The 25,122-nt window shown below is 51.4% G+C and overlaps 3 protein-coding genes across 10 annotated transcripts in view; all 3 read left to right on the forward strand.

Moving 5' to 3' along the window:
• The first annotated feature begins 565 nt into the window (after window positions 1–565).
• On the forward strand, window positions 566–10,350 carry LZTS3 (leucine zipper tumor suppressor family member 3). 6 transcript variants are annotated; one of them, XM_047744434.1, is made up of 5 exons: window positions 566–719; window positions 5,085–5,247; window positions 5,809–6,285; window positions 6,581–7,447; window positions 7,774–10,350. In XM_047744434.1, the coding sequence occupies exons 2-5, from the start codon at window positions 5,176–5,178 to the stop codon at window positions 8,470–8,472; spliced, it is 2,115 nt and encodes a 704-aa protein (XP_047600390.1). In that variant the 5' UTR covers window positions 566–719; window positions 5,085–5,175; the 3' UTR covers window positions 8,473–10,350. The 6 variants fall into 6 exon arrangements, with proteins under 6 accessions (XP_047600390.1, XP_047600396.1, XP_047600391.1 ...); XM_047744435.1 differs by lacking the exon at window positions 566–719 and adding an exon at window positions 753–4,816; XM_047744440.1 differs by lacking the exon at window positions 5,085–5,247 and having other exon boundaries at window positions 599–719.
• A 1,740-nt stretch (window positions 10,351–12,090) lies between these two features.
• Window positions 12,091–25,122, forward strand: part of UBOX5 (U-box domain containing 5) — a 35,624-nt gene continuing 22,592 nt past the window's right edge. For all 3 annotated transcript variants that reach the window (XM_047744441.1, XM_047744442.1, XM_047744443.1), the window contains exon 1: window positions 12,091–12,199. The gene's annotated coding sequence lies outside the window, so the exon portion shown is untranslated. The remainder of the gene's footprint in view (window positions 12,200–25,122) is intronic.
• On the forward strand, window positions 12,099–23,686 carry FASTKD5 (FAST kinase domains 5). The gene is made up of 2 exons (XM_047744433.1): window positions 12,099–12,199; window positions 20,964–23,686. Exon 2 carries the CDS (start codon window positions 21,001–21,003, stop codon window positions 23,440–23,442), a length of 2,442 nt encoding a protein of 813 aa, XP_047600389.1. The 5' UTR covers window positions 12,099–12,199; window positions 20,964–21,000; the 3' UTR covers window positions 23,443–23,686.

Here is a 25,122-nt window from a genome sequence, read left to right on the forward strand (position 1 = left end):
CCCTTCTTCTACCCCACGGACAGTGTGCCTCCGCAGCAGCAAGTTTCAAACAGGCTCGGTTTGCTGCCGGACCTTCGAAGCCCCTTACACGCCGGCCTGCGGTCTCCGCGCGCAAGCGGGTCTTCCCTCCGCGGTGTCGGATTCCCTCCGGGAGGGCTCGCCCCGCCCCCACCTTGCAGACTTGCAGTCTCACGGCGTCCGCTGGGAGGCCGCGTCCGGAAGAGCAGGAGCGGGAGAGGAATGGGGGTCGGGGTCCACATCGAGAGCCCCTTCCCCAAACCGGAGAGGCTCCTCCCAATTGCCAAAGAAGTGGCGGAGGGCGCGGTCCCACTGGATTTATTAGAGATCAGAGCCTGGGGGCTGAACCCAAGGGGTTTGGGGGTGGGTAACAGGCAACGAGCAGAGGGCCTCGGACCGACTTACGCAGCCCTGAAGAGGGTGAGATAGAGGGGTCCCACGCGCGAACCCCGACGCAGCTGCAAAAGGGTTAAGGCGCTGCGCCCCGCCCCAGCCTGGGGATTGGCGGCCCTGGGGGGCGTGGCCGGAGGGCGGGCCCGCGTTTGCCGCAGCCGCGGGTGGGCGGGGCCCGGGCGGGGAGCGGGAGGGGCGCGGAGCCGGGCCCGCGCCGCGCGCCCCGCCGGGCGGGCTTCGGGCTGCGCCAGCGAGCCGGGCCGGTGGTGCCCGCTCCGAGGACCCCGCGCTGGACCCTGAGGCAGCGAGTAAGTGAGGCCGGCCCACCATGGCACCCCTCCCGGCTCCGACCTGTCGCCGTGCCTGCTGCACTGCGATGCTCGCCTGCCGGACCCGGAGCTGGGGAGGGGGTGCGTCCCGCTTCTGGGGTCCCGGGGCGGGGGAGGGGAGTGGAGATAAGGCCGATGATGTCATGGATGCTTCACCAGGCCTGGGGGGAGGTGGCGGCCGGAGGGGGTGCGGCCCGGATTATGTCACCTCTTCCCTCTGCGCCCCGCCCCCCGGGGCCACACGCGCTGGTAGGGAGCTAGGGAAGATGCGAGAGGTATTTCCTGCACCACAGAGACCCTTGGGCACCTCCTCAGGACAGCTTGTGGCCAGGGTCTCTATCTACTGGCGCTGCGGGCCGTGGACTGCTGGTGAATGGCGAACACCCCCACTCCCCTGCGCGAAAGCTCGTGTGTGCGCGCGTGTGTGTGCTGGGGTAGGGGGGGGCGCTGTCAGCCCCCTCAGTCCTTAAACACCAGCTTCACCAGAGCCAGGATCTAGGAGATGGCTCCCTTCCCCCGTTGACACCAAGAGAAGGTGGATCTCCTCTCACACATCCCAACCAAGAAGTTCTGAAGACCTCTGCACCCCCAAAAGCCCTATAGTGCCCTCAGTCCCCTTTCTCCCTCAGCCCTTCTTCCGGGAAGCCCTTCCTGATTTTCCTGTCCAGATTCACTGCCTCTTCGCATTGCTCATAACGAGCATTCCCACAGCATTCTCTCTGCATCTCCTCAAGGTCTAGGCCCAGAGAACCCCCCAGGACTCTGCCATCTGTGCCCCCAGGGCACCCCCAGGCCAACTCGTGGGGAAGCCTCAGAGTGAAATCTCCCTGGAGTAGCCTGAGCCAAGTGCTCCCAGGCCCCTGCTCTCCAGGGGCTATTGGGGAAGCTCTCCTGGGAGGCAGCATTTGGATTGGTCCTTGAAGGATGCAAGGTGGGCATAGAGAACTGGGAAGAGATTTTGTGTGGAGCGGAGAGGAGCTCAGGTCAGGAGAAACAGGATGGGCAGCGGAAGATGCCTTGGAGGCCCACTGCAAGATCTGCTCTTGTTCTGGGGACTGAGAGGAATGCCAGGCCTTTTACCCACAATACATTTACTTCTTAAAATCCCTGTAAGGTAGGTGTGAGAACCCTTGGTGAAGTAACCTGCATGCATTCACCCCTAATCAGTTCAGCTGGGATTTGCACTTGAGCTGATGCCTCCAGAGCTCGTGTCGACTGTTCTTGGTGCTGCTCATGGAAGAATCTGGGCAAAGCAGGGACAAGATCAGCTTTGCCTTTTAGAAAGAGTCCCCTAGGAGCTGTGTGTGGGAGGGAGTGCAGGGGGGGGGGGAAAGGCCAGCGAGGACCCTCCAGTAAGGGTGCTGGCAAGAGGGGCTACTGTAAGCTTTAGGGGGCGAATGGGCTGGTATAGGGCCTCTGAGACCACAAGAGAAGGGTGGAGTGTTCTTAGCTTTGGGAGGGACACAAGGAAGGAGGGGTTGAGTGGTCACTGTGGGTTGGAGGGACCTGCCCATGTAGAGCCCGGGTACAATTCATTTGACTGCTTTATGACCATCAGTACTCTGCATAATGTCCCAGGCACTGAAGGCTGATGGTGCAGAGAGAGTGGCAGAGTTGGGCAACAGGCTGTCATCTCAGGTTGTTGGGCTGATGCCTTGAGGCTGCCTATGCAGACCATGCTCAGCCCCCTGGACCAGTTCAGGACCCCAGCCCATATATGAAGCTCAAATCTGCCCCCCGCACCCCGGGCTCAGTTTCTGCCTATCAGGGTTCAAATGCCCCCTTCGTCCTGCCAGCTCCCTGGTGGGGTTTTGAGAAAAGAAGCTGCAGTGGCCCAGACTCGAAGAAACAAGGGGCAGGGAACGCTTGCACAGGATTGATCATGACCGGTTAGAATTATGGTAAGACAATCTTTGGGGAATGAGGCTCCAGGGAGAGCTGCTGTGGGTTGATAGTCAGGGACTCCCCAGGTAGAGCAGGAGCCGGTCCCAGGAGACATTCCTGGAAACACCTCATTTCCATCTAGGACTCTGGGCATTGAGCTTGTCTGGGAACCACACACATCCCAGGGCAACAGTGGCACAGAGTAGTGTATGACCAGCTTCAACCTGTGGTCAGATCCTCCTTTTTGTGGATCAGAGAAGGTAGTACCGCATGTTTGTACTGCACCCTACATCTCAGAAAGCACCCTCCCAAACACTGTCCCCTGTCACTCTTGTGATCAACATGATCACTTCTGAGGTTTGCTCTTGCCCACATCCAGGCATCTGGTGGAGCCCTCTTGCCTAGCTCATCTCACTGTTGGCATCTTCCTTCGGCATAGCAACATACTCAGGTTTCTAGAATGCTTAATTTAAAATTAGAAAAAGCGCCTTTGGATCCCAAAGACCTTAAGTTATTGCCTTCTCAGGCCTCCTCCTTCACTAGGGAACTCTCCCATCTTTCCCTCCAGACCCAACCACCCTTGTAGCCTGGCTTGGCCATGCACCCCTTTTCTGAAGCCATTCTCTTACAGTGAGGTTTCCACCTGCCAGATCCAGGATACACTCTCCAATCCCAACTTTACCTGGCCCCTTTCTCACACTGGAAGCTGCTCCGACATTCTGGAAGCCCCCCAGCTTGTTCTCCAGGGCCTGCCTTCTTCTGGCCTCCTTCTTGCATCCAGGCTGCCTCCCAGGCTTCTGGGGCCCTGCCACCTTCCCTCCACGTGAGGCCCCGCCCATACCACCCTCAAATGCTAATCACCGCAGTCTCTTTCCACCCACTGTGAGAGAGATCTCTGTGTGGTCTTTCCCAAAGTACCGATTTCCCCCAAACATCTCACCCTGTTTTGTTAAGGGTGTCACACCCACCCTGGTGCCCCAGCTTGGATTCCTCCCTTGCCCCCACCCCGAACCCCATCTCTGTGAAGTTTTGTCAGTTCTTCCTCCCAGACCCCGCCCAGGCCTTGGCACTGGTTTCAAGCCTCAGGCCACTCAACCTTCATCCTCCCAGTCCTCAGTTCCTCCATACATTGCACCCAAGGATGCTGAGAAAGGGGTCATGCTTAAGGGTGGGAAGGGGATTTGGGGATTGAGGAGTAACTGGGCTGGAGTGTGTGGGGAGCAGAGGCAGAGCAGGGTCTAGAGGGGGCCTGAGAGGCACTCACTCTCAGGGTCTTGCACTTGGTGACACTGCGCTGAAATTCTGCACTAGGTTCCTCTCTTGCCTCAGCCTAGACTCAGCCGTGTATGTGGGGATAGACTGGCTCATGGGAGGAAGGTGGTAGAATGCTGTTCTCCACCCCTGGGGGGACAGATGCCGAGAGAATGGAATTTTACAAAGGCAGTGGGGCCTGGCTTGGTGGTGAAGTTTCCAACCACTTAGGGCTGTAATTCCAGGTGTGGTGGCCAAAAGACTCCTGAAGGACAAGAGTTTTGTCAGGTTCCCCAGGTCGGGGTCTAATAGGAAGGACGCAGCACCAGAATGGGCACCTGGGTAGAAGATAGTCTGAGGGGCACTGGAGGGCCACGGAGTGCCGCCCGGACCCCTTCACCTTGGTAGAGAAGGAGGGCTCCTTGGGGTAAAGTGGATTCGGTTCGAGGGCCTGCCTCCACGACTGGCACTGCCTGGTGCCTTGGCCCCGCCAGATTATGCAGATCTCTAGGGCAGGTGTTCCCCCGTGTGGATTTGAGACAAAGGAACCAGGAAGTGGGGCCTCTATGAGCACAGGTAACCCGAGGCCCTGTCTGCATGCCTGCGCTGCTCCCCCTGCTCTTGTGGGCTGGCCCTGGGGGATGGGGGGAGCGCGCTCAAGGAAGGGCTCAGAGGACTTCACGGTTCAAGGTCCAAAGGGAACGGGGGGGGGGGCGGGGGGGGAAGGGGATAATCCAGGAAGTCTTCCCGGTGGCAGTGAATTCTTAGAGCGGATGGGAGGCGCGGAATCCCCTGCGGGCGCAGCTGGGGACGGAAGCCCCGCCCATCGCCCCGCCCACCTGTGGGAAACTGGGACTGAGAGGGAGGCACTGCCAGAGGCTGCAGCTGGTGACACCGCGTCCTCTGCCCCAGCCTCAGCCAGCCCCCGGGCTTCTGCAGAGGTACTGACCGTGGGGAAGGGGCCCCTCCTGCGGCAGAGTTGGGAAGACCTCCGGAAGGTCCCCTCGCTACGCGCTACAGCCACGGTCCCCAGCCGTCCGTGGGGGGCGGGGCGTGCCCGAGGTGGCGCCCACATGCGACCCAGGGGCGCGCGGCGGCACCCACCCCCCTCCCCTGACAAGACTCCCGTCCCTCCCGCGCCCGTCGCCTCGGGGCGCCTGGAGCTCGGCAGCTGCATGAGGTAGGTCCTTCATTCCTCCCATTTCGCAGAGGAGAAAACTGCAGTCCGGGATGGCTCAGTCGCCCCGTCCAAAGTCGCCCAGCCGCTTCGGGCCGAGCCCCGACTGCGAGAGTGAGGCACATGGCCCCTGCAGACCGGGCCTCGGAGGGTCCCAGGCTTGAGGACCCGTCGGCCCCCCACCCCCTTGGAAAGGCAAGGAGAGGAGCCTGCGCTGGTAGTGAGCCTCCACTTCTGCCCTTGACCGCAACACCCTAGGTTAGGGGGCTGGGAAAGACCCCTACTCAGTAGATTTGGTTAGGGGTGGGTTCTCGCCTTCCCTTAATTTCTGAGGTTCCCTATTGAATTCAAGTATTGTTGTACCCTTCCAATCCTGTCTCTCCAGCCCATAAGGTTGGGTTATAGGGATTCAAACCCAGGGTAAAGAGTGCCTAAGTTTTGGGGGTTGCAGTGGGGAGTTGGGGCTCATTGAGGAGGTGGGGTTGAGGCAGGAGCTGAGGGGTGGAATGCTGAGCTGAGCAAAGCTGGGAGGGTATGTGCATGGTGCCCCGGGGTCTGGACACGATCAGGGCAACCTATTACCAGGCTGTCATTCTTACCCCAGCCCCGTTCCTCCATCCTGGGTGTCTGGGAACTCTTGTGTCCATTATAAGGAAGGGACACTGAAGGGCTGGGTGCAAGTGCTGCTCGGGCTGACTCAGCTGGGGTGGTGGGGGTGGGGCTGACCTATCTTTGCCTTACCCCCTGTGCCCACAGTGCCCCCCTGGCTTAGTCATGGCGAAGCTGGAGACACTGCCTGTGCGCGCTGACCCAGGGCGGGATCCTCTCCTGGCCTTTGCCCCTCGGCCCTCTGAGCTCGGACCCCCAGACCCTCGGCTGGCCATGGGCAGTGTGGGCAGTGGGGTGGCCCACGCCCAGGAGTTTGCCATGAAGAGCGTGGGCACCCGCACGGGGGGTGGGGGCAGCCAGGGCAGCTTCCCCGGCCCCCGAAGCAGCGGTGGCGGGGCCGGCAGGGAGAGGCCAGGCCGTTACCCCTCAGAAGACAAGGCTCTCGCCAACTCCCTCTACCTCAATGGCGAGCTGCGGGGCAGCGATCACACTGATGTCTGCGGCAACGTGGTGGGCAGCAGCGGTGGCAGTAGCAGCAGCGGCAGCAGCGACAAGGCCCCACCACAGTATCGCGAGCCCAGCCATCCACCTAAGCTCTTGGCCACCTCTGGCAAGCTAGACCAGGTCAGTCCCTAGGGCCTTTCTCTGCGGGGGGTGGGGGGATAGTCCAGAGAGGAGGGTAAGGTGTGGGCCCTGGAGGTTGGGCTGGGGAGCCACGGGGTGGGTCCTGGGGGACAAGTCTAGCTGGTGGTTCCAGGGTAGAGACTTGGCCATGAGGTGGAGACCCAGCTGGGAGGGACTTCCAGGATGGAGATTAATAGGGGGTGAGGCTGAACTTCTCTCAGCTAGAGGGAAGAGGCGGGGCCTGGGTTAAGGCCACATTCTGATACCTGCTCCCCCTTGCTTGCTTTTTACTCAGTGCTCAGAGCCGCTAGTTAGGCCTTCGGCCTTCAAGCCTGTTGTACCCAAGAACTTCCACTCCATGCAGAACTTGTGTCCCCCGCAGACTAATGGTACTCCCGAGGGACGACAGGGTCCTGGTGGTCTCAAGGGTGGACTGGACAAGTCTCGGACCATGACCCCAGCGGGCGGGGGTGGGGGCGGCCTCTCCGACTCCGGCCGCAACTCACTCACAAGCCTGCCCACCTACAGCTCCAGCTACAGCCAGCACCTGGCGCCCCTCAGTGCCTCCACCAGCCACATCAACCGCATTGGCACTGCCACTTACGGCAGCGGCAGCAGCAGCGGCAGCGGTGGGGGTGGTTCGGGCTACCAGGACCTAGGAACCTCTGACAGTGGGCGGGCCTCCAGCAAGAGTGGGTCGTCCTCCTCCATGGGGCGGCCAGGCCACCTGGGCTCGGGGGAGGGCGGAGGTGGAGGCCTGCCGTTCGCGGCGTGCTCACCACCCTCGCCCAGTGCTCTGATCCAGGAGCTCGAGGAGCGGCTGTGGGAGAAGGAACAGGAGGTGGCAGCTCTGCGACGGAGCCTGGAGCAGAGCGAGGCGGCGGTGGCCCAGGTGCTGGAGGAACGGCAGAAGGCATGGGAGCGTGAGCTGGCGGAGCTGCGGCAGGGTTGCAGCGGGAAGCTGCAGCAGGTGGCCCGCCGCGCCCAGCGCACCCAGCAGGGCCTCCAGCTGCAGGTGCTGCGGCTGCAGCAGGACAAGAAGCAGCTGCAGGAGGAGGCAGCCCGGCTGATGCGGCAGCGGGAAGAGCTTGAGGACAAGGTGGCCGCCTGCCAGAAGGAGCAGGCTGACTTCCTGCCCCGGATGGAGGAAACTAAGTGGGAGGTGCGGGCAGGGGGCTTGGGCTTTCTCTTTCTGAGTCTCCCTCCTTCTGTCACTCTGGAGAAACCCAGAGCTGTGGCCCACTGTCACAAGGGGAGTGAAGGGGAGGGGGACAGAACAGATGAGGAGGGTCTGTGAGGGCCAGAGTGGCCCGGGGGTCTGTGTGAGATTAGCCACATGTGTCCTGAGTCCAAGGAGGGCCCGCTGGGTTGTTCCTGTGTGACCCACGAGTTAACCTGGCTTCTGGGGATGCTGGGGCCTGGGGCCGGGGTGCCCGCCGGTGGGGCTCTGTCTTGACCCTGGTCCTCTTCGTCCCTGCCCCTGCCCAGGTGTGCCAGAAGGCAGGGGAGATCTCCCTCCTGAAGCAGCAGCTGAAGGACTCGCAGGCGGACGTGTCTCAGAAGCTGAGTGAGATCGTGGGGCTGCGCTCGCAGCTGCGGGAGGGCCGGGCCTCGCTGCGAGAGAAGGAGGAGCAGCTGCTCAGCCTGAGGGACTCCTTCGGCAGCAAGCAGGCCAGCCTGGAGCTGAGTGAGGCGGAGCTGCCCGCGGCGTGCCTCAAGCCCGCCCTGACCCCGGTGGACCCTGCCGAGCCCCAGGATGCCCTGGCCACGTGCGAGAGCGACGAGGCCAAGATGCGCCGGCAGGCCGGGGTGGCCGCCGCCGCCTCGTTGGTTTCCTTGGACGGGGAGGTGGATGCTGGCGGGGAGAGCGGGACGCGGGCCCTGCGGCGGGAGGTGGGGCGGCTGCAGGCCGAGCTGGCGGCGGAGCGGCGAGCCCGGGAGCGCCAGGGCGCCAGCTTCGCGGAGGAGCGCCGCGTGTGGCTGGAGGAGAAGGAGAAGGTCATCGAGTACCAGAAGCAACTGCAGCTGAGTTACGTGGAGATGTACCAGCGCAACCAGCAGCTGGAGCGGCGGTTGCGGGAGCGCGGGTCAGCCGGAGGGGCCAGCACACCCACCCCACAACACGGCGAGGAGAAGAAAGCCTGGACACCCTCCCGCCTCGAGCGCATTGAGTCCACGGAAATCTGATCCCCTACCTGGGCATGTGGCCTTTTGACAAGTGCCCTTGTCAAAGGCCAGAGTCCCCAGTGTCCCTTCCCTGCCATGTCTCTTCCCCATGTCTCCCATGTCCCCAGACCAAAGAGGTTCTCAAAGCAGCTGGGACCAGGTCCCTCCCCTCACCCCACGGGGTGCACTTGGGGCTCTACCACTGGCCCTCTGGGCAGCCCCTTTGGACCCTCCTCCCAAGGCATGTGTGGGAATTGAGGGGCCCAGGCAGCCGGGGAGCCCCTTGCTCCCCGTCTTGGCGCTGTTTTGCTGGAGATGGGAGGCGGCAGGCCTGTAGCGCCCTGAGGTGCCCCAGCCCCTGGGTAGGTCTGGGTGGCTACTGTTGGCCACCCCGGTGTCTGGTGGCGCTCTGTGTGGTCACCTCAGAGGTCATGTAGCCTGAGGGGGTCTGCATGGGGTCTGCCAAAACTGACAGACCTTGGGCTCCTGGCCTCTCTCCTTCCTGTCCTATTATCCCTCCCTGGGCAGATTGACAGGACAAGTGGGAGCAGATAGCCTGTATGTGGTTGAGAGGGCTACCTGCCCAGCCCCTCCCCCCCAAGGTCTCTTGGGCTCAGGCCTTGGAGCCTGGCCTGGTCCTGAGTATATGTCCCTATGTACGTATCAGGGGCCAGCCATAGGGAAGGCTGGGGGTGGAGACTCAGTGCCCAGGGAAGATCTGCTCTCCTGTTCTTGGGAAGAGTCACCTGGAGGCTTCTTAGCTCTACCCCACCCTTCTGGCCAGGACCCCATAGGGTGATAGCCCCATCTGCTTGGCTCACCCCACACGCAGGGCCACTGTCCGGCTCTAACTACAGCTATTAAGTGCTACCTGCCTCTCAGGCACTCCCCTCACCCAGTTTCTGAGGTCATATGAGTGTCTGTGATGTCTCCCTGTGTCTTTTCCCACTCGATTCCCCCAGCCTCCCTCTGCTTTCACGCTAAGAACATCATTGTCCTAGGCCACCTCTTCCCCCAACCTCACCTTTTCTTCCAGTAGAAAATTCTGCTTGATCTTTGGTGCACTGCCCACTTCCAAGCTCCAATGGGCCCAAGCCTGAGCCAGAGGCCTTTGTTTGGGGGGGCGAGGGAGGATGGTTGTGATTACCCTTGAAGGACAAGGCTACCCGAGAGGAATACTGACGCCTGAGTTCCCAGGACCTCAAGGTAGCCCAGTGTTTGCCCAAGTTAGGCCTGGCATGGCCATCAGTGGGGGTTGGGACAGCACTGTCATGTCCCTCCTCCTCTCAGCATCCTGAGTTTATCTTTCTAAGATAGGAAGGGAAAGGCAAATTTCTAATTCACCAGCAATAAAAATTAGAGGAGGCTTGGCCCTCAGCCCTTGTATTTCTCTTTTCACTCTCTTCCTCCCACCCTCAAGACTCGGTTTGGAGGGCAGGGTGGAGAGAGCTGGCAACTACTGTGAGCAAGTTCCCCAACCCCTGACCAGCCTCCTCCCATGACTGGTGACTGTTTAATGAGCTGTGCGTCCCCCACAAAAAACAAGAGTGCCCCTCTGTGTGGCCTCTATCCCTCTGCACAGCCCCTTCCAGGTGACCCTCACCAGATCTCTGAGCTGGATGGGGGGGGAGCATCTGGCAATCACTGCCCATTCCACTCACCCCTCACTGTACCTGCCCCAGAACCTGGGCCTGGGCCAGAGGGGCAGGGAGAAGAGAAGGCATTAGTAGGAAAAAAAAAAAAATAGAAAAAAATATGAACAGACTCAGCTTTGGGACTTCCAAACACAAAAGAAATTATATATAAATATATATAAATATATATCTCTACCATATGTGATGGAAAGACTTCGTTTTCTTTTCCCAAAGAAATAAAATGGAGAAAGCCTCTTGAGTGGCATTCTTTGGCCTGCTTGTGTCTTTGTAGGTTGGGGAGGTGAAGCCTAGGTGAGGAGGGTGTGGAGGTCAGAGCTGGAGTAAACATTTCCTGGAGGAGGTATGAGGCTGGAGGTGCTCATTGGGCCATGCGAGAAGGTTGGCCTAAAGCCCAAGTTCCTCCATGTTGCCCAGGAGGAGTGGATCCAAGTTTCTGCCCGATGGGGCTTTCTCTTCAGCTCAGATTGTCATCCTGAAGAGTTTCAAGGTGGTTCTAACTCAGCATCTGGACACCAGGCTGCTGGTTGGGAGGCAAGACAGCTAGATGTAGTATCCTGAGCCACCTTACAGTGCCTGGCCAATATTTGAGGGCAGAAGACAAAAACACAAAGGTTGAGAACAAGCTTGTTATTAGTGGTGAAGCCCCAGAGGCAGAATGGACCCAAGAATGCTGTGAGCAGGGAACTGTCCTTTGTGCGTAAGCGCTGTCCTTTATGTAACTGCCTCTGTCATCTTCACAAAGCCCCCCTCCCCGACTCAAGAATGCAATGCAATGCAATGCACCCCACTACAAGTAACACTGGATTTAACAAGATCTTAAAGAGTGGTTTATTTTTTCTCACCTGACAATTCTGGTCACAAGCTTCCCATCATAAGTATTGGTTCTTCAAGGACATAAGACTTCATTCTACTCTCCCATCCTTAGCATGTAGTTCCCTCAGTGCCACAAGGTGGCTGCCACAGCTCCACAAGAGATGGAGGCCACACTATTTTATCATGAGGTAAAAGCTTTCCCAGAATCCTACCAGTCCATTTCTCCTTAAATGTTGTTGGCCAGAACTGAGTTGCATCCTCTTCTTATTTTGGGGGAGGCTGGGAAATTGACTGTTTGGCAAAGAACATGATTGTCATGGCTGCCTAGGAGCAATATGGTTCATCTCCTGGGGATGGGCTCTCTGCTTTTTCTGGGTTCTTCTCGCAAAGAGAGTCATAATCAGCCACTAGGAATGTCTGCTCTGGTCTGGCCCAAGTGAGATTTTCAGACAAACTGCCCTGTGCAGAGCTCAGGAATGGGGATGCCAGGCTTGCCCCTCCTTGAAGTGTCCTCCCTGCATTGGTTTTGGTCTCCCTGACAAGATGGTGCCCTGGAAGGAGCATCAGTTCTCAAGTCTCCCTTGCAGCTCTTAGGGTAGGTGGACCCGCAACCAAGGCACTGACAAGGTATGACAAACTCCAACTGGCAGTGCTCAAGTTTCCCCCAGAACAGCAGTCTGGGACCAGGCCCTCCTGGAGGATCTCTCCCTTGCTTAGTTGCTGATAGCCGCTCAGGTGTAAGCCTACTCAGGGAGATTAATGATGACCCTGGCTTAGCAGCCATAGCACAAGCCTCCTCCAGCTCCAACTCCTCACATGCATTTCTCTTAACAGGCTCACTAACTCTTCTCCTGAGAGCACTTCATCGATGCATCTCTATTATAGATGCGTGATTATCCTCACTATACGGTTGAGAAACTAGGCTTAGATAGTTAATGTCACTTCTCCAAGGCAATAAAAGCCTGAGTGGCGGTCTGGGATTCGAACCAGTGTCTAGACTATTTAGCGACTCCCAGAGCGGTTCATCCACGGCGCTGTTCCCCGCTCCGCAGGTCCTAGACTTCTGCGTCCTCTTAGCAAGGACCTCCACTGGAAAACGTCCTTGGAAAACGCTGACAGGGTCTTTTGAGCCTCGGCGGCCTCCGTCACTAGCGTAGCAGGCGGAAGTAGCGGGCAGTTGGCCGGAAGTGGGGCTCTGAGGTACGGGTGTTGCTGGAGTAGTCGTGGTGGCTCGGGGATCCGGGGTCTGGTGTTGCGGCGCCTGCGTTCGCCAGGTTCAGGTGAGTGGCGGCGGCCGGGGAGGAGGTCATGGCGGCCTCTCCTTACCCACCTGGTTCTTGGCCCGCCTCTCCCGTCCTGGGCGGCGCAGGGCCGGGCGCGTCGAGGCCGGACTCCGCGCTTCTGGGCCCGGCTGCGGACTCCTTTCGCAGGCCCGCTTTAGGCAGCATCTCGGCGACCCCGCCACTTCAGAGTTCTGTGACCTTGGGGAGACGGTTCGTGTGAACCTTGACTTTTCCTCTGGGAGACGGAGATAACAACTGCCTGCCTCGCAGGGCTGTTGGCGTAATGCAGCGAGGTGCTTTGCCGCATCCCTTACCACACTTTCACATGCGTGCTAATCACTTGGGGGTCTGGAGATTTGAGGATGTAGGTCTGTGGTAGGGTCCGAGGTTATGCATTCTTGACCAGCTTTCAGGTGAGGCTGATGCCGCTGCTCCGAAGGCCACAATTTGAGCCGCAAAATCCTCCAGTATTTTGCTTAGCACAGGGTCAACTTGAGTCTTGAGTAAATATCAATACGATGTATACCTATTCCCCATTTTTAACAAACGGTTTCTGGTTGCCCAGACCTAACTAAGGGTATTATTGATGTCTTCCTCCCTTTTCTCTCCAGAGATAAAAATAATTGTCCTTTCTCTTTCTGTGCAAATCATGACACAGCTCTTCTGTCCTGACTCAGGGAGCCTTGGGCCCTCTTTATACCAGTTACTCATCCACTCACTCAGACCAGGCTTCATTGCTCACTCACTGTAAACATTGAATAGTGCTTCATCCTATGGAGCTGGTAGCCAAGCGCTTTAGGTGTTCCTAAATGTGTCTGGTGCTCCGTGCTCTAGTCATTTGTTGCAGCTGGCATGTTAATTCCCGTTTTCTGCACTTTGCTCACATTTTGTGGATAGTAAGAACAGTGGCTTCTCCAGAACTGGATTCTACAACTCACTGCTCTGAATGGCCTCAGGCAAGCTCTGGGATGAGTTCACTACTGTCTAGTAGACCAAAATAAAAATCTGAAGACTCAGTGTTACAGCGGAGAAAGTGAGGCCTTTGGCAGTGTGCAGGCCTAGTTTATTTGACTGTATGATTTTCTTCCCTGTTCATTGGGTTACTTTTCTGATTCCCAGCAGGGTCTTGTCATTCATCATGCAAATAAGTCAACTTTTATTTATTTTATTTATTTTTTTTAAAGATTTTATTTGTTTATTTGACAGATCACAAGTAGACAGAGAAGCAGGCAGAGAGAGAGAGAGAGGGAAGCAGGCTCCCTGCTGAGCAGAGAGCCCGACGCGGGACTCGATCCCAGGACCCTGAGATCATGACCTGAGCTGAAGGCAGCGGCTCAACCTACTGAGCCACCCAGGCGCCCTAAGTCAACTTTTATATTAGAGAATTCTGAAGTTTCCCCTTCAGCTGTCTGAAAAACTGTACTGCTCAGCCTTGCAAACCTAGAATAGATTAAAACCAAGTACTGGGTTGAGTTGGCCAGTTGACATGACTTTGGATGCAGATATTTCTCTTTACTTGCAAGGATTTGGTAGCTCCACTCTCACTGTCTGAGAGGATATGAGTGCCTGCTCTCTGTTGTTAAACCCGGAGATTTTCTAGATAAAGCATTGTGAATCCTTTTTTTTTCAAAGATTTTTAAAATTTATTTGACAGAGACACAAGCAGGCAGAGAGGCAGGCAGAGGAGCAGGCAGAGAGAGAGGAGGAAGCAGGCTCCCTGCTGAGCAGAGAGCCCGATGCGGGGCTCGATCCCAGGACCCTGGGATTATGGCCCGAGCCGAAGGCAGATGCTTTAACCCACTGAGCCACCCAGGCGCCCCTGTGAATCCTTTAAGAGCAGTGGCTCTAACAAAATCATCTGTGGGGTCTTGTCAGACTGTTTCTACCCAGGTGCTTCTTGCCATTCTGATAGAGGAATAGCAGAGGCTTAGAGAAGGGGAGGAGAGGTCTATATAAGCTGGGGAAAAAAAAAAGTTTCACAGTTAATTGTGACGTGCTGTTTTCTCCAATAAGAATGGAAACTAGAGGGCGCCTTGGTGGCTTAGTCAGTTAAGTGTCTAACTCTTGCTATCTGCTCAGGTCCTAATCTCAGGGTTGTGAGATCTAGCCTCAGTGGAGCTTTGTGCTGGGTGTGGAGCCTGCCTAAGATTCTTTCTCTCTCCCTCTCTTAAAAAAAAAAAAAAGAAAAGAAAGTGGAAACTGGAACAAAGTGGAGTGGATGGGCTGTTAGACTTGGTTTTGGTTTGGCTTAACTCTAGGTGATACTTATCTTGATCCAAACACTTTAGCACTAGTGTTTGACCTTCATAGTAGTAGATCCCTCTCTTGTAGTCTCTGCTCCTATGTGGAAACTGAAGCACAGAAGAGTCTAGCCCAGTTAGCATTTGCATTAACAGCTAAGGGTCCTTAGGTCAGTCTCTAAGACGTCACCAGGGGCATTAAAGTTTGGTAGACTCTCAACACCTGGAGAAATTTAGTTTTTTGTTTTAATTCTCGGTTACGCAACAAATTTTTTGCTAAGACAAGATTAGAATTTGAAGTATCCATTTATTTGTGGCTATTTTATGAGGACATGAGGGGTTAAACCTTTGTAGCAAAAGGACAGAAATCAATTCAGAGAGGAGATTCAGTAACTGATGAATTGAATATGCTGAGAGTGTCATAGACTTAACCTACAGTTAGCATGGCTGTCTTCCTCCGACGGGCTCCCTTCCTCTAACTTCTGGACTATAGTTTAAGTGAAACTATTTGGCTTTGCTCAGATCTGTACCTGGAAGGTAGAAAGGTAAGAAAGAGTCTTCACTCCTACGAAATTCCATTGCTCAGGGTGGTTGGGCAGTGCCAGGGGTCTCTGAGGCTTCATTCTGGTTTGTTAGGACCCCTAAAGAGGAGATGAGGAGGAGGATGTACATATAGTTAGGTTTATACATTTAAACTAAGAAAGGAGCTTTGTGCTGATGTCGCATGTCTTTGAACCTCTAGAGAAGGCATCAGTAGGTACTGACTGGGGATCTCACAGTATTCCCTTTCCATCTTTCTTACCGATTCTCTGGGTGTTCTTAAGGAAAGAAGAACTAACTAACTCAGCTGTGTTTTCTCTGTTTGGGCAAAGGAGAACCTCTCCTTTGTCGTGCCTTTTCTCCTTACTGTTCTGCTTTATTGGTTCTGTATCTTCGCTTCGTTTCTTTCCTTTCCTTCCACAGTACTCAAGACCAGACTTCTAAAGTGATTATATTTCAGACCTATGTATGTAAATACAGTGTCTATACAGTTATGCTAAAAGTTGCATGGTGAAAAGGTAAGTACCTCCTATTTGCCATTTGCAGTTGGCTTTGCATGCTTCTACGATTATTTTGTCATTTCTGTTACTGGGCATCCTTAAAGAAGTTTTGTAGACAGTTGGAATTGCTTGGACTAGAAAAGCTTTTCAACATTTTCCTTAGAACGTAAGGTTACTTTCTTCGAGCACTGATTGTCTTCTCGAAAAATACCTTAATTTCCTGTTAGTACATGCATTTGGCAAATTTAATTTTTGTCAAAGTTGGACATGGTTTACACAGTCCAATAGTTTGATGGAACTTACAACACTAAATATTAATTCCTTCTTTCCCCCTCCTTTTTTGTTCTGTGGAGGTACTTTCTACTCTGTTTCTTTTGACATTTATCAGTATATTTCTAAATAATTGTGTTGCTGTTTCTTGATTTCTAGGAAGTATCTATATCTATAAAATCTTTGGCTTCTTTATTATGGGCTTTGTGGCTCTTGGCGTCACTACCCAGTCCCCCGTTCTTCTTCCCCTCCTTATATCTTCCATATATAGTTTGCTTATAGTTTTTGGTTAAGTTGATCTTCAGGGTTTATATCAATAAGATTATGTAAATATTCATAGCTAAGTAGGGAGCATAATATAAAATTTTCTGTCTTACACAACTTTTGTTTTCCCGGAGTTAATAGTTTTTGTCACTATTGTTACTGGCTTTGTTTTCTGTCTACCAATTGCTTGTCCATCCCCAGATTATTCCTCAGAAGTATAAATCTCCTCTCCTTGGTAATATTTACTTCCTCTGGCAGGAACTTTATGTCTGCTCACAGTTCCAGTCTTGGGATCTTCATCATTATCTCGGGGTTTCCTTTTGCTTCTCTCCTGTGTTGAGATTCGGGATCCCTTATCTCTCCTGCTGACTTTCAGGTCTTCGGTTGTGTTACTTTTTCTTCCCTCGATGAGGGGATATCTTGTAAATCCATTCCTCTCTGTAGATTTTGGTCTTTGAGGTCTTCTCTATGTTCTTTTCGTAAGTGGTATAAACAAACCATAGTGATAGCGGATCCTAGACGACAGGCATAGCTCATTTTGCACTTTATTGCATTTCACAGAGCGTTTTTTACAAGTTGAAGGTGTATGACAAGTTGAAGGTTTATGAAGGTCGAACAAGTCTGTTGGTACCATTTTTCTAACAGCATTTCCTCACTTCCTATCTCCATGTCACATTTTGGTAATTCTTGCAATATTTCAGATGTTGTTCATTATTATTTATTTGTTATGGTGATTTGTGATCCGTGGTTATGACTTGCTGAAAGCTCAGATGATGGTTAGCATTTTTTAGTAGTATTTTATAATTAAGATATGTCTGGTGTTTTTTAGACATAATGTTGTTGCACATTTGACAGACTACGGTATGGTGTAAGCATAACTATGTGCACTGGGAAATCAGGAAATTCCTTTGACTCACTTTATCGCAGCACTCACTTTATTGTAGTGATCTGGAACCAAACAACATTACCTCCGAGGTTTGCCTTTATTAGAGGTGAGGGGCTTTTGAGTTCATCCAGTTCTAACGCTTGAGCTCCCCTACGTTTGGAAACCCTATGATTGTTCAGGATCCTCCCCTCCTTTTTATATGGAATCTGACTCCTCTCGTCTAGAGTACACCCACAATGTGAATTTTGGAACCAGACGATCTTTGATCTCAAACCCCACTCCATCCCTTAGCTGTGTAACCTTCAGCAGGTTTCTTAATCTTGTGAAGTGTCCTTTTCCTAATTCTCAATATAGAGATAATAAGACCTACCTTACAGAGAGGTTGTAAGGATTGAAACTAATGCAGATTTAAAAAGTGTGTATACTGGGGGCTCCTGGGTGGCTCAGTTGATTAAACATCTGCCTTCAGCTCAGGTGATCATTCTAGAGTCCTGGGATCAAGCTTGTGTAGGGCTCCCTGCTCAGCAGGGAGTCTGCTTCTCCCTCCTACCACCCCTCACCACTCCTGCCCTGTTTCTCTCTCTCAAATAAATAAATAAAATCTGTTAAAAAAAAAAAAAAAGGTAATTAAAAAACAAAACAACAAAAATAAATAAAAAGTGTATACTAGGCTTGGCACAGAGGAAGCCCTAAAATGATTTTGGCTGTTGTTTTTTCCATCTTGGGGCTTAGTCTGTATTTTTTGCAAATCAGAAAGAGCCACGTTAATTCAAAGTACAGAATCAATTCAAAATACAGAATTGATAGTACTCAAACATTGATGTTCGAGGAAATGGTTCTTTTGTTCATTTAAGGACCATGCACAATAATTTCACTAAGTACTCTTAGGTAGTATTTATTGAAGTAATTTAAGTTATTTAGTGCTTTTAAAATTATTTATAAAGGCATTTGTTAAATTAATTTATATATTCTTCTGTATTAAGAGTTTCGATGCCAGGGGTGCCTGGGTGGCTCAGTGGGTTAAGCCTCTGCCTTCAGCTCAGGTCATGATCTCAGGGTCCTGGGATTGAGCCACGGATCGGTCTCTCTGCTCAGCAGGGAGCCTGCTTCCTCCTCTCTCTCTGCCTGCCTCTCTGCCTACTTGTGATCTCTGTCTGTCTAAAAATAAAATCTTAAAAAAAAAAAGTTTCAATGCCAATAAAAAGGGGGAAAAGTTATATAGTTATAAAACGCTATATAGTTACTTTCCTTTTATATAAATATTTTAGGTGCTGGCACTCATTCATGTTCAGTTTGTTCCACTGAATATTTGTATGTGCTTTTTCTCATGTTGATCCCTACAACACACTTACCCTGTAAACCAGCCCTCTACTTCTGGGCGGACATTTGAATTGTATTCAGGTTTTTTTTTTTTTTTTTTAAGATGTTTAATTTTTAAGTAATCTACACCTAGTGTGGGGCTCGAACTTAAAACCCCTGAGATCAGGAGTCACACACTACCAACTGAGCCAGCCAGGCGTCTCAGTTTTTTTTTTAGAGCACAGTTATTTTGTAAAAAAAAAAAAATGTTTTGTCTTTTGTTGTTGTTATTTCAAACTAGTTCTCAAGATGAGATGAAGGTCTACAGATTTGACAGTTTATGGCTTTAGTTGCAAATTATGTTGAGCCAAATATGGATTCCAGGTTCTAAAGCAGGTCTTCTTAAAAGCCCTGTTCTGTCGGGGCACCCTGGTGGCTAAGTCAGTTGAGCGTTGGACTCTTGGTTTCAGCTCAAGTCATGATCTCAGGGTCGTGAGGTGGGGCGCGGCATTAAGTGAAGAGTCTGCTTGAGATACTCTACCTCTCCCTCTGCCCCTTCCCCTGCTCACATTCTCTTTTTCTCCCTCTCCCCCTGCCCTTCTCTCCCTCCCCTCCTAAATAAATTAAAAATCTTTTATTTGTATTTTTTTTAAAGATTTTATTTATTTATTTGACAGAGATGACAAGTAGGCAGGCGGAGAGAGAGGAGGAAGCGGGCTCTCCACGGAGCAGAGAGCCTGATGCGGGGCTCGATCCCAGGACCCTGGGATCATGACCTGAGCCGAAGGCAGAGGCCCCAACCACTGAGCCACCCAGGCGCCCCTAATTTTTTAAATCTTTTAAACCTTAGTTTTAATTAATTAAAATTTTAAGTAATTAAATTAATTAATTAGACCTTTAATTTTTAATCTTTTAAACCCTTCTCTTCCTCCTCATCTCTCCCTCCCCCCCCAAAATAAATTAAAAATCTTTTTTTTTTTTTTTAAAGATTTTATTTATTTATTTGACAGAGAGAAATCACAAGTAGGCAGAGAGGCAGGCAGAGAGAGAGGAGGAAGCAGGCTTCCCGCCGAGCAGAAAGCCCGATGTGGGGCTCGAACCCAGGACCTGGGATCATGACCTGAGCCGAAGGCAGCGGCTTAACCCACTGAGCCACCCAGGCGCCCCATATTAAAAATCTTTAAAAAAAAAGCCCTATTCTGTCAACTGGAGAGTTCTATTACTTGCTGTTTTGTTCCTGCCGTGCCTGTAGTGCAATATTGGTTGAGATTTGTAGTGACTGTTTTGAGGCATAAATCTTTAGTTATCTCTAACTATTAAAGGAAAAGTTATTTCAGTACTACTTTTCTAATATTTTCTAATTTTTAAAAAGTTGGCCATCTGCATTCATAGGAATAAACTAATGGTCTATAGCAAACTTTTTCTATAAAGGGCCATGTAGTAAATATTTTATGCTTTGCAGGCAGGCCATACATTTTCTGCCACAGTTACTCAATTCTGCTCTTGTAGTGAGAAAGCAGGCATGAACAATATGTATTATGTGGCCTGGCTATTCTCAGATAAGACTTTACCAAAGAATATGTAGAGGGGTAGATTTGGACCTGTGGACCATAGCTTGCCCACCCCTGGTTTGTAATATCTGGACCCAGAGATTGAAACATAGTAGAGAGAATGGTCTACAGGCCATGGTAAAGAACTAAGTATCTAAGGATTTAGTGTGATAAAATTCTGCTGTGGTTCACAAAGAAATCAGAGCATACATTCCTACCATCCAGAGAAGCCTGCTTAGCTGGACTGCCTGAACAAAGCCATGGGGCATGCCCTGTGGCCACATGGTTCTCCTGCCGTGGGCTCTGGAGGGAAGGGCTGACAGGAGAGCTGTGCAGGAATTTCAGAAAGTCACCCTGACACCCTCAGAACTTGCTCATGTGCAGCAATAACCCTACCTGGTCCACATCTTGGCAGCTCAGGGCTCACTGGGTTTTGCTTGTCAGGCTTTGGTATTTCTCCAGTGTAGGGAAAGCTAAAAGCCTTTAGTGAAAACAGGAGCTTCGCAGAGTCCGTTTTATAGCCCTTCATGGCTCCTACCTCGGGGGACGGGACTGCGACGCTCAGAGGCAGGGTAATCCATGCCTGACCACTGACAACATTGCTAATAGCCACCTCCAGAGGAGAGCTGCGCTGCTCCCTTGCGTGTCAGTGGGGCAGGCCGGTGAACTGGTGTGCCCTGAACCCGCAGCCCAACTCTGAGATGCTTTTTGCTTCCCACCCATGAAGTGACAGTGAGCAGGGGGCATCAGCCTTCTGCCTTCTCCCGCCAAAAGGAGTTTTTGAATATATGTACCAATTGTGTGACTTCTCTGTGATAGTGATTCAATACCTGGTAAGCCTCCTGGGGAGGAGAATAAGCATCTTGTAACAGGTGTAGGAGCAGCATGAGAACACAATCCTGTAATCAAAAGCTTCATACCTTAGGGACAAGGAGGGTTATTGTGGGCATAATTAAACTTTACACCAAATCCCACTTTTTACTTTCGGAGTCAGCACAGCAGCTTTTTACCAAAGTTCTTATTCTCCAAGTGGGCCCCTTATGCCTTGATATCCAGGAGAAGGAGTTTATCCTTGATGTGTGCTGGCTTGTGGTTTGGGCATGGAACTTATTCGAGTGGACAGCAGGGTAGCTTAATCCCTTTCTTAAAATGTGTGCGTTTTTGTATTGTGATAGGTGGAAGCCACTTATTCTTCATCTACCCTTTTTTCAGTATCTGGCACCAATTCTGGCCCAGTCATTTGTGACCCATGGCTCTTGCGATATGCCGAAGATTTCCAGGCAGTTTCTGTGGAACGCCTCCCCGTCCAGCTCTAATCCAGCACCATGTAAAGAAATTGCCTGGACAAACCTGTGAGGACTGTGTTCTGACTTCCAGAACGATCTGTACTGACCCCAGAACGGCAGCCACCCTCAAGTTATTAAAACCTTTAGGATATCGAGCGTTTTGCAGTCCTTTTGCCTGCAGTGCCACCCAGAGTGTGACATACTGGAATGTGGGAAGCAGCGCCTGGCAGAGGGGACAGGAGCCTCCAGAACACAGCAGCCTCTGCGAGCCTGCCAAAAAAGCTGGGAACATTCCTAGCGCTTCCACTTCTCAGAGGCTCCTGACAACCAGCAGTGCCCTTCCAGGTTCGGAATCCAGCGGGGTCTCTGCCTCACAGGCCAGCATGTGGAAGCCAGGCTCCCCTGGGCCCACAGGCATTGTTGAAGACAATGTAGAAGTGTTTGATTCCTTTGAAGACCCCCGAGGTTTCCTACAGCTAAGACCAGAGTACCAGCTCCACAGCTATAACAGATCAGAGACTTGTCAGCCCCTTTCCGTTTCAGAAGGTGAATTAATTTTGCACAAAATCACAGTTTATCAAGATAATCTCCAGCCTCAAGTCATTGCTGATTATCTGTGTAAGCTGAGCTCTTTGCCTGCAGAGAGGCACCCTGCTGTCCTGTCCAGTCCCAGCTTTGCTTCGCTCTGCCAGCTGAGTGTGAAAAACATACAGCTCTTTGATGTCCCAGATCTGATCAATATTTTGAAAGCCTTTGTCAGTTTAGGAATCCCTTGCTCCCATTCAGTGCTGGATGTGTATGAAATCAGATTTTGCAGGAAGGTGTGGGAGATGAGTCTAGATCAGCTTCTCTTGGTGGCTGACCTCTGGCGGCACTTGGGCCGCAAAGTACCTCGGTTTTTGAAAATCTTTTTTAGTTACCTTAATTTGCATTGGAAAGATCTATCCTTGTCCCAGCTGATTCACCTAATTTATATTATAGGTGAAAGTCGTCAGGTACCCCAAGACCTCATGCAAAAACTGGAATTGTTGATTCTCAAGTATATAGACTCGATCAATTTAGAGGAGATTGGTACAATCTGTTTGGGGTTCTTCAAATCAAGCAGTGGTCTCTCTGAATATGTCATGAGGAAACTTGGAGACTTGGCTTGTGCTGACATGCAGCATCTGAGTAATTATGCCCTAGTGAATATTCTTAAAATGTTCCGTTTCACTCATGTGGATCACGTAAATTTCATGAAGCAATTTGGCCAGATCGCTCCTCAGCGAATTCCTTTTCTAGGAGTTCAGGGTGTCATGCACCTGACTCTTGCTTGTTCAGCCTTACGCATCCTGGATGAAGGGCTAATGAATGCTGTGGCTGCTTCTTTGCCGCCTCGGGTGGCATTCTGTCGAAGTAAAGACATAGCCAAGATTCTGTGGTCATTTGGAACTCTGAATTATAAGCCACCCAATACACAAGAGTTTTATTCTAGTCTGATAAACGAGATTCACAGAAAGATGCCTGAGTTCAGTCGATACCCAGAACACCTGCTCACCTGCCTGCTGGGCCTGGCCTTTTCTGAGTACTTTCCGTTAGAGCTCATCAACTTTGCTTTGAGTCCAGAGTTCATCAGGTTAGCTCAGGAGAGAACTAAGTTTGAACTCACGAAGGAGTTGTATACTCTTGATGGTACAGTCGGCGTTGAGTGTCTAGATTACAGAGGCAATCGTCTTACTGCTCACCTTCAGCAAGAGGGGTCGGAAATGCTGTGGAATTTAGCGAGGAAGGATATGTGCTCAAAGCCTGAATTCCAAGAAGCTCTCTTTTTACTGGAAAACATGTTGGGCGGGCCCCAGTACATCAAACACCATATGATTTTGCCTCATACCCGGTCTTCTGACTTAGAGGTCCAGCTTGACGTTAACATGAAGCCATTACCATTTAACGAAGAAGCCATACCACTTGAAGATAAAGCCAAGTTGAGGCTGAAGCACGTGGGAGTCAGCCTTACAGATGATTTGATGACTCAGCTCCTAAAAGGGAAATCAAGAGTACATTTCCAGAGAGAAACTGAGCCAAAGACTGAGCAGCAGGCAGGGATATTAGCGAAGGCAGCCATACTGGGGAGCTCCCCTGGCGGTGTGGCAGGCAGGTTGGGGGCCATGGAGATGGCGGGCCCTCATCCCCCAGCCTGCCTGCAGGCCCCACAAGTGAAGCTGGCTATTCAGTTGACAAACAAGAACCAGTATTGCTACGGTTCCAGGGATCTGCTCGGGCTGCACAATATGAAGAGGCGGCAGTTGAAGCGGCTCGGGTACCGCGTGGTCGAGTTATTCCACTGGGAGTGGCTCCCGCTCCTGAAACGAACTCGCTTAGAAAAGCTGATGTTCCTCCACGAGAAGGTGTTCTCCTCTGCTCTCTGAAGGGCTCTCAGGGACGTTGTTACTCACAGATGCTGTGGAGGCACGCTGTATAAGGTTGGGAGACCATTCGAAAAGCCAGAATATGGGTTTGGTAATAAAATCCTCTGTTGAGGAGACATAGCTGTGCTCTTGTCTATGGCAGAATGAAATTAGTGTCACTGTGAACTAATTGTAACCTGGCCCAGTTGGACAAGTTGTTGCTAATTTGTGCAGGTGACTAATAAACCTCTTACTGTGCCCTGTTTCCAAGTAATTCCTATCATATTTTTCTTACTCTCTTGACTGGCCTCACCTCACGATGATTTTGAATTTTTAAGATAAAAGTGTAGTCAAGACATTGTCAAAGCCGATTTTTTTTTAAAATGGTTTTCATATACTTTGTTTTAAAATAAGACTCTTGGAGCATGTAACTGGCTCATTCGGTGGAGGATGTGACTCTTGATCTCAGGGTCGGGAGTTCAAGCCCCACGTTAGATGTGGAGCCTAATTAAAAAATAAATAAATAAAATGAGAATAGTTTACAACTTCGTTTACATTTCAGGATTTTTTTCTCCCATGCATGTTTTCTTCTCCCTTTAAAATTAAAATCTCAGCGGTGTCTGGGTGGCTCAGTGGGTTAAACCTCTGCGTTAGAGTCAGGTCATGATCTCAGGGTCCTGGGATTGAGCCCCGCATTGGGCTCTGCTCAGCGGGGAGCCTGCTTCCCCCTCTCTCTCTGCCTGCCTCTCTGCCTACTTGTGACCTCTCTCTGTCAAATAAATGAATAAAATCTAATAATAAATAAATAAATAATATTAAAATTTCATTCTCATTTAGATTTGGTTGATTGTCCTTAGTTACTGTTCTTTGTGTTTACAAGAGCCATTTCAGAATTAGTGAGCTTAATGTCCTCTTCTAGCCCCACCTCTTCTGCATTTCTACTTCTCTTGTATAAACTGTCTCCCTACCCTTCCCTCCAAATATTTTCTCCCTAAAGTTGGACTGAGAGGAATAGAATTAAGTGAATGCCTCTCGGGCCAGCGATTCCCGTATCTGATGATGAGGTAGAATGTTTTTCGTGATAAGTAGCTCAGACAAGAAGGAAATGCATTATGTTAGGAAGTCTAGTGGGCTTCAGGTTTGTCGTATTAGAGCCACAAGCTAAAGAGATTGTATATATAGATTCTGTGTATATGGATCCTGTATGTATGTAAGCTACTTAATACAAGTAACCTTTGTAAACATTTGGGGTCTGAGAATTTTAAAAAGAATCCCTTCCACCAATATTCAGGTTTCCTCTCAAAGTCCACTTCCCTGCCCATGCCAAAACAGTACCCCTGTTGGCTTTCGATCTTGCTCTGTCATCTTCAGCTTCATTTTCCTCAGTGCACTCAGCAGTCTCAGAAATTATTCTGTTTACTTACTGGTTTCCCTGTTGGAAGATAGCCCTTTGAGTTAAGATAGCCCTTTGTGTCTACTTAACTAATTTCTCTACAGTGCCTAGAATGAGTTGTGGCACAGAGATGATAATGTTAGTGAGTATGGTCTGGGAATTTAGAGTGGTTGGTCACTGCTGGAGAGTTGGCGTGGAAAGAAGGCAGAGGGTGGGGGTAGAGAAAGTGGATCTGGGTCACAACTTAGGGTCTTGCTAAAGAGCCCAAGTCTATAGGGGCTGGAGTGCCTCTAAAGGAGTTTAGACTG

Source organism: Lutra lutra, chromosome 9 (genome assembly GCF_902655055.1).
Source record: "Lutra lutra chromosome 9, mLutLut1.2, whole genome shotgun sequence".
Lineage (NCBI taxonomy): Eukaryota > Metazoa > Chordata > Mammalia > Carnivora > Mustelidae > Lutra > Lutra lutra.